Source organism: Schistocerca nitens, chromosome 2 (genome assembly GCF_023898315.1).
Source record: "Schistocerca nitens isolate TAMUIC-IGC-003100 chromosome 2, iqSchNite1.1, whole genome shotgun sequence".
Lineage (NCBI taxonomy): Eukaryota > Metazoa > Arthropoda > Insecta > Orthoptera > Acrididae > Schistocerca > Schistocerca nitens.
This window is the reverse complement of record NC_064615.1, coordinates 672,377,880-672,393,859: the sequence shown is the minus strand read 5'-3', so window position 1 is coordinate 672,393,859 and position 15,980 is coordinate 672,377,880. Positions and strand designations below refer to the sequence as shown.

At 36.5% G+C, this 15,980-nt stretch overlaps 1 protein-coding gene across 5 annotated transcripts in view; it reads left to right on the top strand.

Moving 5' to 3' along the window:
* The window catches only part of LOC126236789 (nascent polypeptide-associated complex subunit alpha, muscle-specific form), a 153,062-nt gene that overhangs the window by 58,915 nt on the left and 78,167 nt on the right, over positions 1-15,980 (top strand). For all 5 annotated transcript variants that reach the window (XR_007544984.1, XM_049946371.1, XM_049946373.1 and 2 more), the window contains exon 4: positions 10,792-10,947. Coding sequence is in view for 4 of the 5 variants with exons in the window: in XM_049946371.1 (XP_049802328.1) it covers positions 10,792-10,947 (156 nt within the window). In the remaining variant the exon portion in view is untranslated. The remainder of the gene's footprint in view (positions 1-10,791; positions 10,948-15,980) is intronic.

Sequence of the window (15,980 nt, the reverse complement as noted above, 5' to 3'; positions counted from 1 at the left end):
GCTTTATTTAAAAACAAAGAGTGATCAAAAGAAAAACTTTCAAGTTTCCAATCAGGTTTCCACTTGAGAGAAAGCTGTTTGGCTTACAGATACTGAATTAGATGCTGACCTGTATGCGCCTTTTCATTTTATTGTAAAAACTTCCACTATATGTGTAAACGAGAAAATAGTGCAATATTTCAGGACACTCGCTGAAGATGTCTTGTAACTAAGGCAAAACGCATCAGGGTGCACAAGTAAAATAAAAAATGAATCTGTAGCATGCAAATGACATTTTTCTTCTAAGTTACACCATTTATATACAGGTGTTTCAAAAATGGCTATCAAAAGAAACTTGTTTGACAAGTGTGTTTGTGAGTGTTGAAATATGATACAAATGGCCATATCTTTTGATGACATAAACTTAAAAGCTTAAATTTTTCATACCATCAAAATACCATAGACCTTAATATGTTAAAAAAAAATTTCAACTTGATACATCTACCCGTTGCTTAGAAAAAGGAGTCTTGACAGACAGACAGACAGATGGACAATGAATCCTATAAAGGTTCCATTTTTACAGATTGTGGTACAGAACCCCAAAAATTTGTGTTGTTCTACTAATGCACAGGATGAACATAACAATGAGAAAAGTTAATAAAAATCCTCTGATACTAAGTAATGAGCTGGGCTTTCTTCCAAATAGTTTTTGTGCAGGCAGTTGTTTACTCTGATTTTGCAAAGTAAAATAATTGATACAAGTACCATCTTGCTGTTTGTTGCTGGCAAGAACTCAACTGACATGGAAGGAGGAAAAATAACAGGGTCATTCTGAAACTAATCCTCAAGAGTTTTTTGTGCTGACTTTGCGTGGCCCACCGTTGGGCCCATGCTTTTGCACAAATTGTTCTAATAGAGACCCATCAATGCTTGCTAAAGATGAATGGAGATTTTACAGTAGACCTGAGTAATTTGAGGTAGTAAACAGTGTGTTTCAGTAGTGGTGCCCAGTCACAGCTTGTGTAGGTTTTTATGAGCAAGACATGAAGCTATTGTTCATCACTGGCAAAAGTGCATTGGCAATGGTGTGACTATGGGGGAAATGGCAATATGTAGCTGATATCTTACTCTGTTCAACCATATTACTGTGCCATCTGTTTCTGTTGTCTCCATGGAAATTAAGGGAAAGCAGTCGTTTCAGAATAACTGTTGAACTCTTATAGCTGAAGTAAAGTTGTCGTTGACAGATGACAGTGACTGTGGGCAGTGTTGCCATCATGGGGCCAATCAGTCGACAAGGCTCCATTTGTGACGGGATGGAGGAGTTGCTGATAGGCAGGATGCAACAAGTTTTGTTGGATGGAGAGTTAGATGTAGAAGTAACTGTGGATGTACCCATGGATGTACCCATGGAAATGTGTTGGGACTCTTGCTGTTCGTGTTGTATATTAATGACATTATTAATAGTAACCTCAGACTTTTTGCCGATGATGCAGGTATCTATAATGAAAGAAGCTGCATAAACATTTAGTCAGATCTTGATCAGATTTCAAAGTTGTGCAGAGAGAAGCAACTTGCTTTAAATGTTTAAAAATGTAAAATTCTGCATGTCACAAAACAATAATATCACTGAGTCGTAATTGGAATCTATTAATTAATACCTTGGTGTAACACCTATAGATTTTAAATGGAGTGAGCACATAGTCTCAGTCAAAGGTAAAGTAGGTAGTAGACTTCAGTTTATTGGTAGCATACTGGGAAAATGCAGTCAGTCTACAAAGGAGACTGCTTACGAAACACTCGTCCAACCCAGCCTAGATTATTGCTCAAGTTTGTGGGACTTGTACCAGGTAGGACTAATGGGTTTGCTTGATCTGTGGGAGAGTGTTACATGGATGCTGAAGGGAGTGAGCTGTCAGACTTTTGAAGATAGACAGAAGCCATCCCAAGAAAGTGTACTTACGAAGTTTGGAGAACTGCCTTTGATGAACTAGGGATATTCTACAACCCCCCACATATCGCTCCCATAGGGATCGTGAGGACAAGATTAATTACAGGACATACAGAGGCATCTTAAACTGTACACAGCAAACATGTAGTGTATGAGAAAGAACTACAATTGGGTCGCAGCTGACCACTTGAGTGCTGAAATGTCGACCATAACATTATTTTTAGTATCACACAAACGTGTACTTCCACAGCTGCAGCTGCAAGTGAACCATTCTCCTCTTCGTCGTCTTCGCCGCCACCACCACCACAACCACCACAGTGTCATTTTATTTTGTCACAACAGCCTTATGCGACTTGCATCCATTTCAGGAGCAGATGTCACAAAAAATAAAGTTCTGAAACGTGATGATCAATGGAACATCTATGATGGTATTGCATGTTCTTTGGGAATCTTAAAAGTAACCGGTGGTGCATCTTAGCTATCAGAAAAGTGCTTCGACAGTTTTCAGGGCATTAAAACAGTCATTTTAATTACTTTTCCCGACAAATGAAATGTACATTTCCAAAACAGCCATACCCTATTTTGCTTACGTAGAATGAATCATGACTGCATCCACAGGCTGCAGCTAATTTGTTAAATAGTTGGTTCTGAGAAATAGAATATTCTTTCTGCGTTGACAGTATAAGTGATAAAATAATCTTTCTTCTCTTCCATCCATCTTGGCATCATAACTTCTGAGATACCTTGTGAAAATGTTTGCAGTAATTTGGGTATAGCTTTTGAAGACATAAGGACAACTTACAGTTTTTTTATATTCTTAAAACACTGCATGTTTTAAACTGTCTATTAACAACTGACATCTTTTCCATTACTAGAAGTCAAGTCAGTGGCGTCATTCTTTCCTTGGTTTCTTCCGTACGTATTTTACCCAGGCATAGTACATTTTGAGTAAAGTATATTATAGAAAGCCTTTATTCCATTGAAATTGAGAATGTTTGTCCTTGCGCCAGCTATGTCAAAGTATCGTTCGTTGAATTTTCCCGACTTTTCATGTTCTCAGTGTTTTACACTTAGCATTTGATATTATTATTATTATTCTTTCTTTTCTCAGACATTATGTCTGGTCAAAAATGGAAGGTGACTCGGACCTTGATCAAGCGTGACTTCCTTTTAACTGTACGGTATATGTTACATTGCATTTAGGAACTTTCGGGTAATTGAACATGTATCAATAACTACAGATTTCTGTAGTTGTATATATAAGTTTGGATGTAGCTGTATTGCGTTGATGTACTGGTGGATATTGTGTGGTATGACTCCTGTAGTTGATAGTATAATTGGTATAATGTCAACTTTATCCCGATGCCACATGTCCTTGACTTCCTTAGCCAGTTGGATGTATTTTTCAATTTTTTCTCTTGTTTTCTTTTGTATATTTGTTGTATTGGCTATGGATATTTTGATTAGTTGTGTTAATTTCTTCTTTTTATTGGTGAGTATGATGCCAGGTTTGTTATGTGGTGTTGTTTTATCTGTTATAATGGTTCTGTTCCAGTATAATTTGTATTCATCATTCTCCAGTACATTTTGTAGTGCATACTTGTATGTGGGAACGTGTTGTTTTATAAGTTTATGTTGTAAGGCAAGCTGTTGATGTATTATTTTTGCTACATTGTCATGTCTTCTGGGGTATTCTGTATTTGCTAGTATTGTGCATCCGCTTGTGATGTGGTCTACTGTTTCTATTTGTTGTTTGCAAAGTCTGCATTTATCTGTTATGGTATTGGGATCTTTAATAATATGCTTGCTGTAATATCTGGTGTTTATTGTTTGATCCTGTATTGCAATCATGAATCGTTCCGTCTCACTGTATATATTGCCTTTTCTTAGCCATGTGTTGGATGCGTCTTGATCGATATGTGGCTGTGTTAGATGATACGGGTGCTTGCCATGTAGTGTTTTCTTTTTCCAGTTTACTTTCTTTGTGTCTGTTGATGTTATGTGATCTAAAGGGTTGTAGAAGTGGTTATGAAATTGCAGTGGTGTAGCCGACGTATATGAGTGATTGCTTTGTGTATTTTGCTAGTTTCTGCTCATTCTATAAAGAATTTTCTTAAATTGTATACCTGTCCATAATGTAGGTTTTTTATGTCTATAAATCCCCTTCCTCCTTCCTTTCTGCTTAATGTGAATCTTTCTGTTGCTGAATGTATGTGATGTATTCTATATTTGTGACATTGTGATCATGTAAGTGTATTGAGGCTTCTAGGTCTGTGTTACTCCATTTCTTTACTCCAAATGAGTAGGTCAATATTGGTATAGCATAAGTATTTATAGCTTTTGTCTTGTTTCTTGCTGTCAATTCTGTTTTCAGTATTTTTGTTAGTCTTTGTCTATATTTTTCTTTTAGTTCTTCTTTAATATTTGTATTATCTATTCCTTTTTTTTTTGTCTGTATCCTAGATATTTATAGGCATCAGTTTTTTCCATCATTTCTATGCAGTTGCTGTGGTTATCCAATATGTAATCTTCTTGTTTAGTGTGTTTTCCCTTGACTATGCTATTTTTCTTACATTTGTCTGTTCCAAAATCCATATTTATAACATTGCTGAATACTTCTGTTATCTTTAGTAATTGATTGAGTTGTTGTTTTGTTGCTGCCAGTAGTTTTAGATCATCCATGTATAGCAAATGTGTGATTTTGTGTTGGTATGTTCCAGTAATATTGTATCCATAATTTGTATTATTTAGCATGTCGGATAGTGGGTTCAGAGCAAGGCAGAACCAGAAAGGACTTAATGAGTCTCCTTGGTATATTCCACACTTAATCTGTATTGGCTGTGATGTGACATTATTTGAATTTGTTTGGATATCAAGTGTGGTTTTCCAATTTTTCTTTACTATGTTTAGGAACTGTATCAATTTAGGATCTACTTTGTATATTTCCAATATTTGTAGTAACCATGAGTGGGGTACACTATCAAAAGCTTTTTGGTAATCAATGTATGCGTAGTGTAGCGACCTTTGTTTAGTTTTAACTTGATATGTCATCTCTGCATCTATTGTCAGTTGCTGTTTACATCCTCGTGCTCCTTTGCAACAGCCATTTTGTTCTTCATTTATAATTTTGTTCTGTGTTGTATGTGTCATTAATTTCTGTGTAATGACTGAAGTTAATATTTTGTATATTGTTGGTAGGCATGTTATGGGGCGATATTTTGTTGTGTCTGCTTGATCTTTAGGTTTCAGATACGTTATTCCATGTGTAAGTGTATCAGGGAATGTGTATGGGTCTGCAATGTAACTGTTAAATAACTTATATCTAAAAACAAAGATGATGTGACTTACCATACGAAAGCGCTGGCAGGTCGATAGACACACAACAAACACAATCATACACACAAAATTCTAGCTTTCGCAACCAACGGTTGCTTCATCAGGAAAGAGGGAAAGACGAAAGGATGTGGGTTTTAAGGGAGAGGGTAAGGAGTCATTCCAATCCCTTAAAACCCACATCCTTTCGTCTTTCCCTCTCCTTCCCTCTTTCCTGATGAAGCAACCGTTGGTTGCGAAAGCTAGAATTTTGTGTGTTTGATTGTGTTTGTTTGTGTGTCTATCGACCTGCCAGCGCTTTCGTATGGTAAGTCACATCATCTTTGTTTTTAGATATATTTTTCCTGTGTGGAATGTTTCCCTCTATTATGTTAAATAATTGAGTTAGATGTGAATGTGTTGAGGTGAACTTCTTTAGCCAGAAATTTGCTATTTTATCTTTTCCAGGGGCTTTCCAACTGTGAGTAGAATTAATTGCTCGGGTGACTTCATGTTGCAAAATTATCACTTGAGGCATTTGTGGTATCATCTTGTATGTGTGTGTTTCTGCTTGTATCCACCGTGCATGCCTGTTATGTTGTACCGGGTTTGACCATATGTTGCTCCAGAAGTGATCCATGTCTGTTATGTTTGGTGGATTGTCTATTTTAATGTGTGTGTTATCTAATGTCTAGTAAAATTTCTTTTGGTTTGTGTTGAATGTTTGGTTTTGTTTCCTTCTATTTTCACTTTTTTTTTTATCTTCTAAGTCGTTTGGCCAATGCTTGTAATTTCTGCTTCTTTTCATCTAGTTGCTCTATCGCTTCTTGTTGTGAGATGTTACCTAACATTTTTCGTTTTTTGTCTGATATTTCATTTCTTATAAATTGTGTTAGCTGTCCGATGTCTTTTCTCAGTTTTTCTATTCTGATCTGTAGCCTGTGTTGCCATGCTGGTTTTGTGGGTTTCTTCTGTGTGTTGGTTTGTTCTGATCTCTGCCTAGTGTGTATATTTAGTGTAGTGAGTGCTCCTATATAAACCAGTAGTTGTAACTCTTCCATAGTTGTATTTTCATTTATTTTGTTGTGTATGATTGTGTTGATAGTTGTTATTGTTGTTTCGACTTGTGGGTTATTTGGTGGTCTATGCAAGAATGGTCTAATGTCTGTATTTGTGTCTTTGTATTCTATATACGTTAGCTGAAATTTTTCTTCTATATCTGACATGTTTGTCACTTCATGTTCTATTTGTGCTTGTTCTGGTGGCCGTCTTAAGATGTCGTTTTCCTCTGATTGTTTAATTGATGTGTGGTGTTCTTTGTTTGTTTGCTCTGGGATGTTTGTGTCCATTACTGTATTTTCTTCTTCTTCTGATTGCACATTATTTTGTTCCAGTATTTGTTGTACTTGTTGTTTGATGTTTTCTAATTCTGACTGGGGTATCCTGTTATTTTTGATTATTACACGGATCTGATCAGCTAGTCGTTGATATGTTAAAAATTTTAATTCTGGGTATCTGGTAATAAATTTTGTGTATACTTGTGATCTGTATCCAGTTGTGTTGGTTCCTAAGTTTGTTGCTTGGTAATAACAGAACATGAGGTGTCGGTTAACTTCATCTGACCATCTCATCCTCTGCCTTTGTTTTCCTTCTAGAGTGGTTGCAGGAAGCATATCCTGCAAAACACCACTATTTGGATTTAAATCATTTTCCGTGTGGCTAGCAGTGTCGTTACCATTGTGGACGGGCATAGGGTTCAAGCGTCGTCCCCGACCATGACAGCGCTTGTCCGAGGCTTCATTAGTTCTGTGCTGAACCAACTAATCACACTAAAATGGGGGTTAGCCCTCTTAGTGGTTTGTTCTTTTCGTCACCTTTTACGACTGGCAGAACATACCGGAGGCCTATTCTTTTCCCGGGCCTGCACGGGGTTTATTATTATTATTTATTATTATTATTATTATTCTGAGCCAACCAGCTGTTCATGCACTGAATCTCCACCCTCAATATTTAGAAAGACCTCTTAGGTCCTTTTTTTCCCAGTACATTGGGCATGTAGAAATATCTTTTTTTCTCCTTAGAACCATCTTAAAATGATGTGTTGAAAGTTTATGAATGATAGTGCACAGATTATTTTCCTAGCTATTACAGAACAACATTAATTCCAAATTAATAGAGTTCTTGATGTTGTAATAAACAGCTCAAGATGATTATAAATAAATAAAGTAATACTCGGATCCTTTTATCCACCTCGTAATTCAGATGATACAATTGCTGAAAGGTTTGAAGAAAACTTGAGTTGAATTTCAAACATGTACCCGACTCATACAATTATAGCTGGTGTTGACTTCAATTTACCATTGTTATGTTGGCGAAAATACGTGTTTAAATGTGGAGGTACACATAAAACATCATTCAAAATTGTTCCAAATGCATTCTCTGAAAATTATTTCAGCAGTTAGTTCCTGAGCCCAAGTGAATAGTAAAGAGTTGTGGAAACACACTTGACCTCTTAGCAACAAATAATCCTGAGCTAATAACAAGCATCAAAATGGATTCAGGGATTAGTGGACACAGGGTTGTCGTAGCAGGATTAGATATTGTAACCCCCAAATCCTCCAAAAATAAATGAAAAATATACCTAGTCAGAAAAGTAGATAAAAATTCACTTGATGACTTCCTGAGAGACAATCTCCACTCTTTTCAAATTAACAATGTAAGTGTAGAGCAGATGTGGCTTGAATTCAAAGAAATATTATCGGCAGCTGTTGAGAGATTTAGATCAAGTAAATTAACAAACAACAGAGCTGATCCTCCTTGGTACACAAAACAGGTTAGAAACAATGAAAAAAAAAACATGCCAAATTTAAACAGATGCAAAATCTCAAAAATTTGGCGATCTTTTACAGACGCTCGAAATTTAGCACTGACTGCAATGCAAGATGCTTATAGTGCATTTTTCCATTTTTAAAACATCATAACAAATACCCTTCTGTGTTTATGGGCCTTTTTCTATTTGTCTTTTACCTTATAAAGTATTGTACTATACATTTATATGGTCAGAATTTTAAAATTTGCAAATAAAAAATAACAATATAGTGGAGATGTGACTCAGCATCTCAAATGTGAGTTTTACGGTGCCTTGTTGAGAGTCTAATTGTTGAGTGTTGAGTTTCATTTTCTAACCATTATTATTAGCAGTTCGTCACAGTAGAGCAAATGCCTTTCTTGTAAAGTAGATTTTCTAGAATGAGTTACATAGGCTTGAACAACACAGAAATTCGTGCTGAACTTTTTAGTAGGCGACAAATTATCAAATTTCAGTGATTTTGAGTCAGATCACACAGAAGTAGAAGGGAATTCAAATGAAGAAGCATAGGATAATGAAGAGACAAACCATGCAGTTAATGCTCCAAACAAATATATTAGAAGTTCTGCTAGAGTGTATGTTGCAGAAGCTCCTATGCATTGTAAAAGGGATTTTCCCAACATAGTCCGTGAACATCAGGAAATATCTACTTCTGGTAAAGAAACAAGTATATGTGAATCGTCCAAGAAATTTTTCACTCATTAAATAGTACAGAAAATTGTTGACCATACAAATGAAGAAGCTTGTATCTCCTGTTAGCGTTTCTGAAATATGTGCTTTGATGGGAATTTTAATTGTAATGGGAATTTGCCTGTACACCAATATTTCTTTATTTGATTTATGTTCAGATTTATTAGGAAGAGCCATATATAGAGGAACTATGAGTAAGTCAGGAACAAATCAGTTATTGAAAGTTCTTCACTTGATGATAAAGGCACCAGGGCAGAAAGATGTGTAAGTAACAAATTTGCACTGCTGCGTGAAGTATTTGAAGAATTGGTTGCAATATTCTCAAGAAACTTGAGAAGCAGACCTCACAATACAATTGATGAAATGCTATGTCTTTTCAGATGATGTTGTTGTTGCAAAGTTTTCCTCAAAGACAAACGTGGAAAATATGGTATACTTGTTAGAATTCTTAGTAGTGTAACTGAAAGATATGTAATAATAAAGTAAGTGTGTGCTGGAAAAGACGGTAGACCTGCCTGTGAATGAGGTTCTCTTGGGATTGTAAAGAGAATGGTGGAGCCAATAAAGAATACATGCTACAATATCATAACTGACAGTTTGTACACTTCTGTGGAAGTGGTGGTAATTCTGTATGATGATTACAATCTTACATTGGTTGTGACACTCAAATCCAGCAGGAAACAGATACTGCAAGAACTTAAAATGACAGCAGGCAGAGGGCTGTATTCGTCCAAATTTGCTGTCAAGATCCATCTATAAGAAGCCTCCAGTAACAGTTGTCTCTTACATCACAAAGGAAAAACAAAAAAAGAAAGTAAAATCTGTTGATGATGTGATCACAACATCATAATGCAGGAGTAGACGTTGATGCCCCAGGAAAGTAAACCCATATAAACCGGTACTATAATTCCACAAACGGGGTAGTGGATGCCATAGATCAAATGGCTGGGACATACATCCACAGACTTGAAAGGACTCTAGTTGCATGCTGTTTGATGGGGAAGATCCTTGGAAAGAAACTAGAGGCAACCAAAATTGCTGCAAATGAGGAACCAACTAGGAAAGCAAGATGCTACATATGTTTGAAGAATGCAAGTAACCAGAGAGCCAGAGACAGCATCACAACAACCAAGTTAATATGTGGAAGCTGTGGTCTCCATCTGTGTAAGTCATTCAGAATAAACCATTTTGTGTGCAGGAGTTAAATATCATCTGTAAATGACAGTATTCCCTACAAGTGAAGAGAGTTTTTTCTGAAAGTTTTCAATGTACTATAACCTATATTTGTGCAAGTGCTTTTATTTCTATTTTTGAAACTTTCTGTCAAGGAGAAAACTGTAGTATTCAGTTATTAGATCCAAGAGTGCATAGAAACTTAGAACAATCTGTGTGAAGTATAGACTTTTGTATTGGTTGTACAAACTTTCGTTGTCCAAAAATTGGTAAATGTTACTGTTATATTCACCCTACATGTTTAAAAATTACAGTTTTAGTTATGTTGTCCCTATTTCATGTTAAACTAATTTTACATTGGAAACACAGTTATTTAAAATAAATAAATGTTACAGATTTACAGCTTACTGCAACATGGGTAAAATTTGCCCTTGGTTCATGCTCCTAGGGTTAAATACAGAAAATTACAAATGATTTAGTAAGAGAGAACAGAAGCTGTTTTATACTTGATGATTTCGAAAGCCCACAGGTTGTGTATTAAAAAATCAGTGCTATTAGTATCAAGACATTACAAAGGACAAGTGAGCATTTAATTACAAATTACATTAGCATGTTGTCAAACTGTTAAGTGTGATATGTGAATATTTGGTAGCCTCTGAGGATCCATCTTCCATGTGATATTGTTTAAATGGTCGTCATAGAACTTCTTTCAACCGTCTTTTTCTTTTACCTGTTGCAGAGAGGGTGAGTATGATAAGTTATAGCAATAATAAGTTAATGTTGTGTGTATACCTGCAGAAAGTTGTTTCTCTTTCAGGTGGGGCCCAGTATCCAGGTGGTGGGGGCGGGGGTCAGCAGTGGCCTGGTGGGCCACAGCAACAATTGGGAAGTTCACCTACTCCATCTCCTGCCCACACTCCCCCAGCTGCTACCGCACAGTACCACCATCACCACCGACAGTGGCCAGCCCAAGGTAGTTTAGGTTTTATGCTCTTACAGTTAGTTGTAATGCACTCTTCAGGCTGTTACTTAGCTTGATAATTCGTTCAAGAACTGTCAGAATAGTAACAAAAATTGTAGTAACAATAATAATTTTACCATTTATAGCAATAATGAAAATTTCTGGATGGAGCTATATGTAAAAAGAAGGTAAAGGCAATCACTCACTCACCTTCAGTAGATTGATGAATGGAGCATAGTAACAATTAACAGAAAACAGCATTCACAATAGATATGAAGCACAAACTTTTTTTCCAGCAATAGTACACACACACACACACACACATTATCTTCATGACAGCAATGGCTCAACTGCTGTTTTCAGTTGTGTGTTATTGTGCTCCATGCACTGTTGTGAGTGGTTGCTTTCCCCTTATGTTACGTATTACTTTTGTCAATTATTTGTTCCAAATCAGTCTTAATAAGTGCATTTACACCAAATCACTAGTTTCACAATATTCAGTTATTCTTAAAGATTTCTATCTTTGTGCCAGTTTTCCATCTTATTATTTTGTGATTGTTTTTGCATGTTTGAAAACTTATTCTTCCATGTAAATGAAAACTGGAACAAGTTCAGTACAAGTGCATGTAGTAAGCAACAATTCCTAGGTATCTCTTCTACATTTACTTCTATACTCTCCTTATGAGGTATTGTTGTGGATGCTAAGGGAAAAGTGATTTTTCTTCCACTCTCCGTATTCTCTTGACTTGGCTCTTTTAACTTCTGTTGCCCCCTCAGACCACTTTCCTGTGGTCTGTTGCACCCACCACAGGTCAGTTGCTCACAGTTCCTGGAAGTCTGCAAAATAATATTTGCACAGAGGTTTCTTCATAGCCCCATATAGGTGGTACTCAGAAGGGGCTAAGTTAGAGGTGTGGTAGTACCTGGAGTCCCATTTCAGCAATGACAAGCCATTTTTCTGACTCACATGGAGACGAGTGTTGTCATGATGGTGCACTCTCTCCGAAGAATGGCACAAATCGCCTGTGAATTTCAAGTGTTCACACCCTCCTTAACACAGGAACAACATTGTCTAGTGCTATGCTTGATGATCACACTCCACTTCGTCCACTCACGTAATAACAACAGTATATAAAATAGTTTGTACTGTGGCATGATTACACTTCCAGTGATTGTCCTGACACACAGAGTTAGACCAAAGTACTATATACTTGTAATCATAATTATGAGTCAAATGGTGCACCATCAATGATTGGAAGAAATAAAGTTTAAATCAATATGAAGTGCCTCTCATAAGATACCAAGTGATTTTTGTGGTTAAGTCAGGAATGTGTGAAATTTTACACACACGGCATCACAGTTTGTGAAATATTGTTTGTGCTGAAATTAGAATGCTTTCCAAATGTATTTGTTTGTTGAAGCAAACACACACAAAAAGTGAGCATTGACACCAAGATGAAGGTCCCAATGAAACAGCTGTAAAAACAGTATTCCTAGAACTTGTTTTCAACTAATCTTGCTCTAAGAAAAAGTTTGCATTTAAGGAGTAAGAAATAAAAAATGCAAATCAAGTCCCACTTTTGATTGTTTGTAATATGCCTTGGAGGTTTCTTTTTGCTTTGATCAGGTAATGCTAAAAAATAACAGAATAACAGTAGTATTTAGCAGTCAGTCCTTTTGGTTGATAAGTGCTATCCCTGCACAAGGAGAAGCTTGTAGGCATGTCAACTGGTGCAGACATTATTGTCTCAACTGCCAATATCTGCCCGTGTATGTGCCAGCAATCAAACGAACTCAGTAGAGTTTGCAAAATGCTACAAGAAATGTGTCGAGATAAGAATGATCTAATTAGGTTTGATGTTATGTTTCTCTACACACAGGTGCTGCTGGAAGACATAGTCAAACTATTTCAACATGCACTCACCACCACATAAATTCAAAGTTCTATGAACAAATAGACTAATGTACTGTGAGACCTACTCTAGCTTCAGGATTTACTAATCTCCATATGGAGTGCTTTGAGAAAACAATTCTTGAATTTGTGTGTCTGAAAGCAGACTTGTTCTACATACATGTAGATGATAATTCCATAGTTTTGTTACATGTGGTAGAAACCTATAAGAATTGATGCGTCACCCCAACAGTGTACACAGCAACTTCAAGTTCACTGTGGAGGACAAAAGTGGATGTTTATTGTTCCTGGACAATCTGATATGGTATACAAATTCATATATTCATGTAATAATTTGTGTGAGAAGTTACATGCATTGTGCAACAAGGGTCACGTGAGGTGGAGTTGTAGAATTAAAACAGAGAACGTACTCTATTCTCGGAATTTTGGAGAACATTTTTCAGTTTCACATGAATAAAGGGAGTCGGAGAGTATACCTCACCTGAGAATGTTCGGAGCTTGGATAAAAGGGCAGGCAAAGTTCCTCAATGCGAATAACGTTCTCCAATTTCATATGAATAAAACTATAGAAGTTTCTCACAAGCAGAACATGTTTTTTTTAGTGAGCTCTGTAGCATGCTTGAAACTGAATAAGTGCTACTGAGGTTAAGTTTTACAGAGATTTTCTTTTTTAGTAAAAATGACAATTTATATTGATCAGAAGACAAAAAACATATACGTAGCCCAGAGAAAGACTAGAGAGGAAAACTGAAGAAGTTTATGCAGGTTTAACAAGAATAACATTATTTGGCCACTGAACTTATTTCCCAAAAATCTTTGGAGAAGATTTTCAAACAGTTCCAAAATGAAAACTTTTTATGCTATTTAAGAGACCAAGTTTTCAGACTGGTGGAGGAGAGAGCTTAGTAGGTATACATCAGACAACTGTGTCACTGACAGTTGCAGATGTTCGTGTTTTCTCATAGCATAAATCTTACCTTTTGTTACTGTATGTTAGAAATAAGTAGACATATCAAAAAATGATAATGAAACTGCACCGGCCATCGCTGAAGTATACTTCATGTGTTAGCAGACCATTTTGCGTCATATTTAACCAAAACTATTTTGTGTTGGAAAACTCTGACAGGATTCCTGTTTGGAGTAGATGAAAATTTGATATATTCATAAGATTTTATTATCATAATGTAAACACTTAATTCAGCAACAGAAAAGTTTGCCACAAGTCGAAACTTCAATAATGTAGTCAGAAAATGCATTTTCATAAACTGTCCATAATTGTCTTAATAATTCATTGATGCACATAAAACTAAAATTGAGGTGTAGTGCAACTCTTCCACTGCCATTTCCATGTTTATACATTGTATAGTTTGCCTCTTGGACAAATTGAATAAAATGTAAAGTCACGCTTGTTTTTTATGCTTGATGTGGCACATGGCACACACCAAGTATGTGCTTCGAATTTTTCATACAAATGAAATTGAGAATTTTCTCAGATAGTGATGGTTTGCTCTGATAATCTTACCTGGAGACTGTTCTCTTTTTTTATTTATGTGACCCATGATGTCACAGAAATTGCCTTCAAAACAAAGCGCATGACCACAACATATTTTGTGACTAAAAGCAATGTTTCATTTTTTTAATGTCAAAAATCTTCCTGCTACCATTCACAATTTTTATCTACCATACCTTGCACCCAAAGAATTTCAGGATATAATCCTCATTTTCAGTTGCATTTCTTATAAAATTGTAACAGCAAGTGAAATTTAATGTGTACTGTATGTGAACTGCTGCACCTTTTAACTTCTCAGTAATGCAAACGAGTGACTATTTATCATTAACTTACGCTCCTGGTACCACAGATGTTGTGAAGTAAAATTTCTTTCATATTTATAGGCTTGCAGGCTTTAAAGGCTGGGGTTTATGTCATTGCTGATAATTGTGTTATGCGCATTAGGCTGTGGTTCAAGGCAAAAGTCTCTGCCTACCGTTTTGTCTTCCATTGCTAGAGACATCATCTGAGGCTTTAATGACTCAATAAGCAATCACAGTCTCAAACAAGCTTAGCAGACTGAACTGTTTATATGTATCCACACAGTAATTGGTTTTTGATGCCATCAGCCAGCTGCCATGATCATGGAGTAGTGCCGATTATGTTCTGGAGCTCCTACCGGGGAAGTGTTGGTGCTCTCTGTTTTGTTTAGCAGTAAAGTCCATTCTAATTTCACTCTTCTTCCTTTCTGTTATTGTTGTTTTTTGTGTTTTTGAATTTCTGTTTCTCTGTACATCTTAGCACAGTAATGATTAGTATGTGCTGGACCACAATGTCAGAGAAACAAATTTGGTGGTTCCCTGGTCCCATTACAAGATGTGAAACTGCTGATTTATCGCCGTGCCCTGGTGACAGTTGTCTTGTATTCCCTAGGGCAGGTGATAATGCTTCTTCTTCTTCTTCTTCCCCCCCCCCCTTCTCTTCTTCTTCTCCCCCTCCCCCCCTTCCACATATCTGTAGGATAAGAGGTGTATGTAAAAATAAATTTTCCCATTCTTACATTACAGTGAAGCTTCCGGAATAACGCAGAATCTCAGACAATAAGCATGTCATTTGGCAATGTCCTCTTTGCAGGCTGTGTTGATAAGTATTCCGAAAAATACTGAACCTAGAGGTTCTTCTGTACTGTGTGGGGGGGGGGGGGGTATAGATTGAGAGCCATACTCATAAAATGAATCCATGAAGAAAGGAGGGAAAATGTGTTGCAAGAGAGAGGACAAGAAATCATGCTGTAGGTTGGGAATGAAGATTGAATGCGTTTGAATGTCTGACTAGAGTGGGGGGGGGGGGGGGCAGAAGTAAGACTACAGAATGCTGGAAGAACTGTACTTTGCTGTAGATACAATGACATGTGTCTTTTAGAAACAGTTTCAATTTTGGCGAGCTTATGGCCTTTTGCAATTTAGATTCTCAGAAAAATTTTCCTATTGGGGATTTTTTTAGGTGAACTGTTTTCAGTAAACAGGCACATACACAAGGTCTTCCACATAACACCGCAAAATGAAATCCATTCTTTCTCTTTGTTATAGGCATTTTATTGCATTTATCCACATTCATTTAAGGAGAGCTGCCATTCATTACACA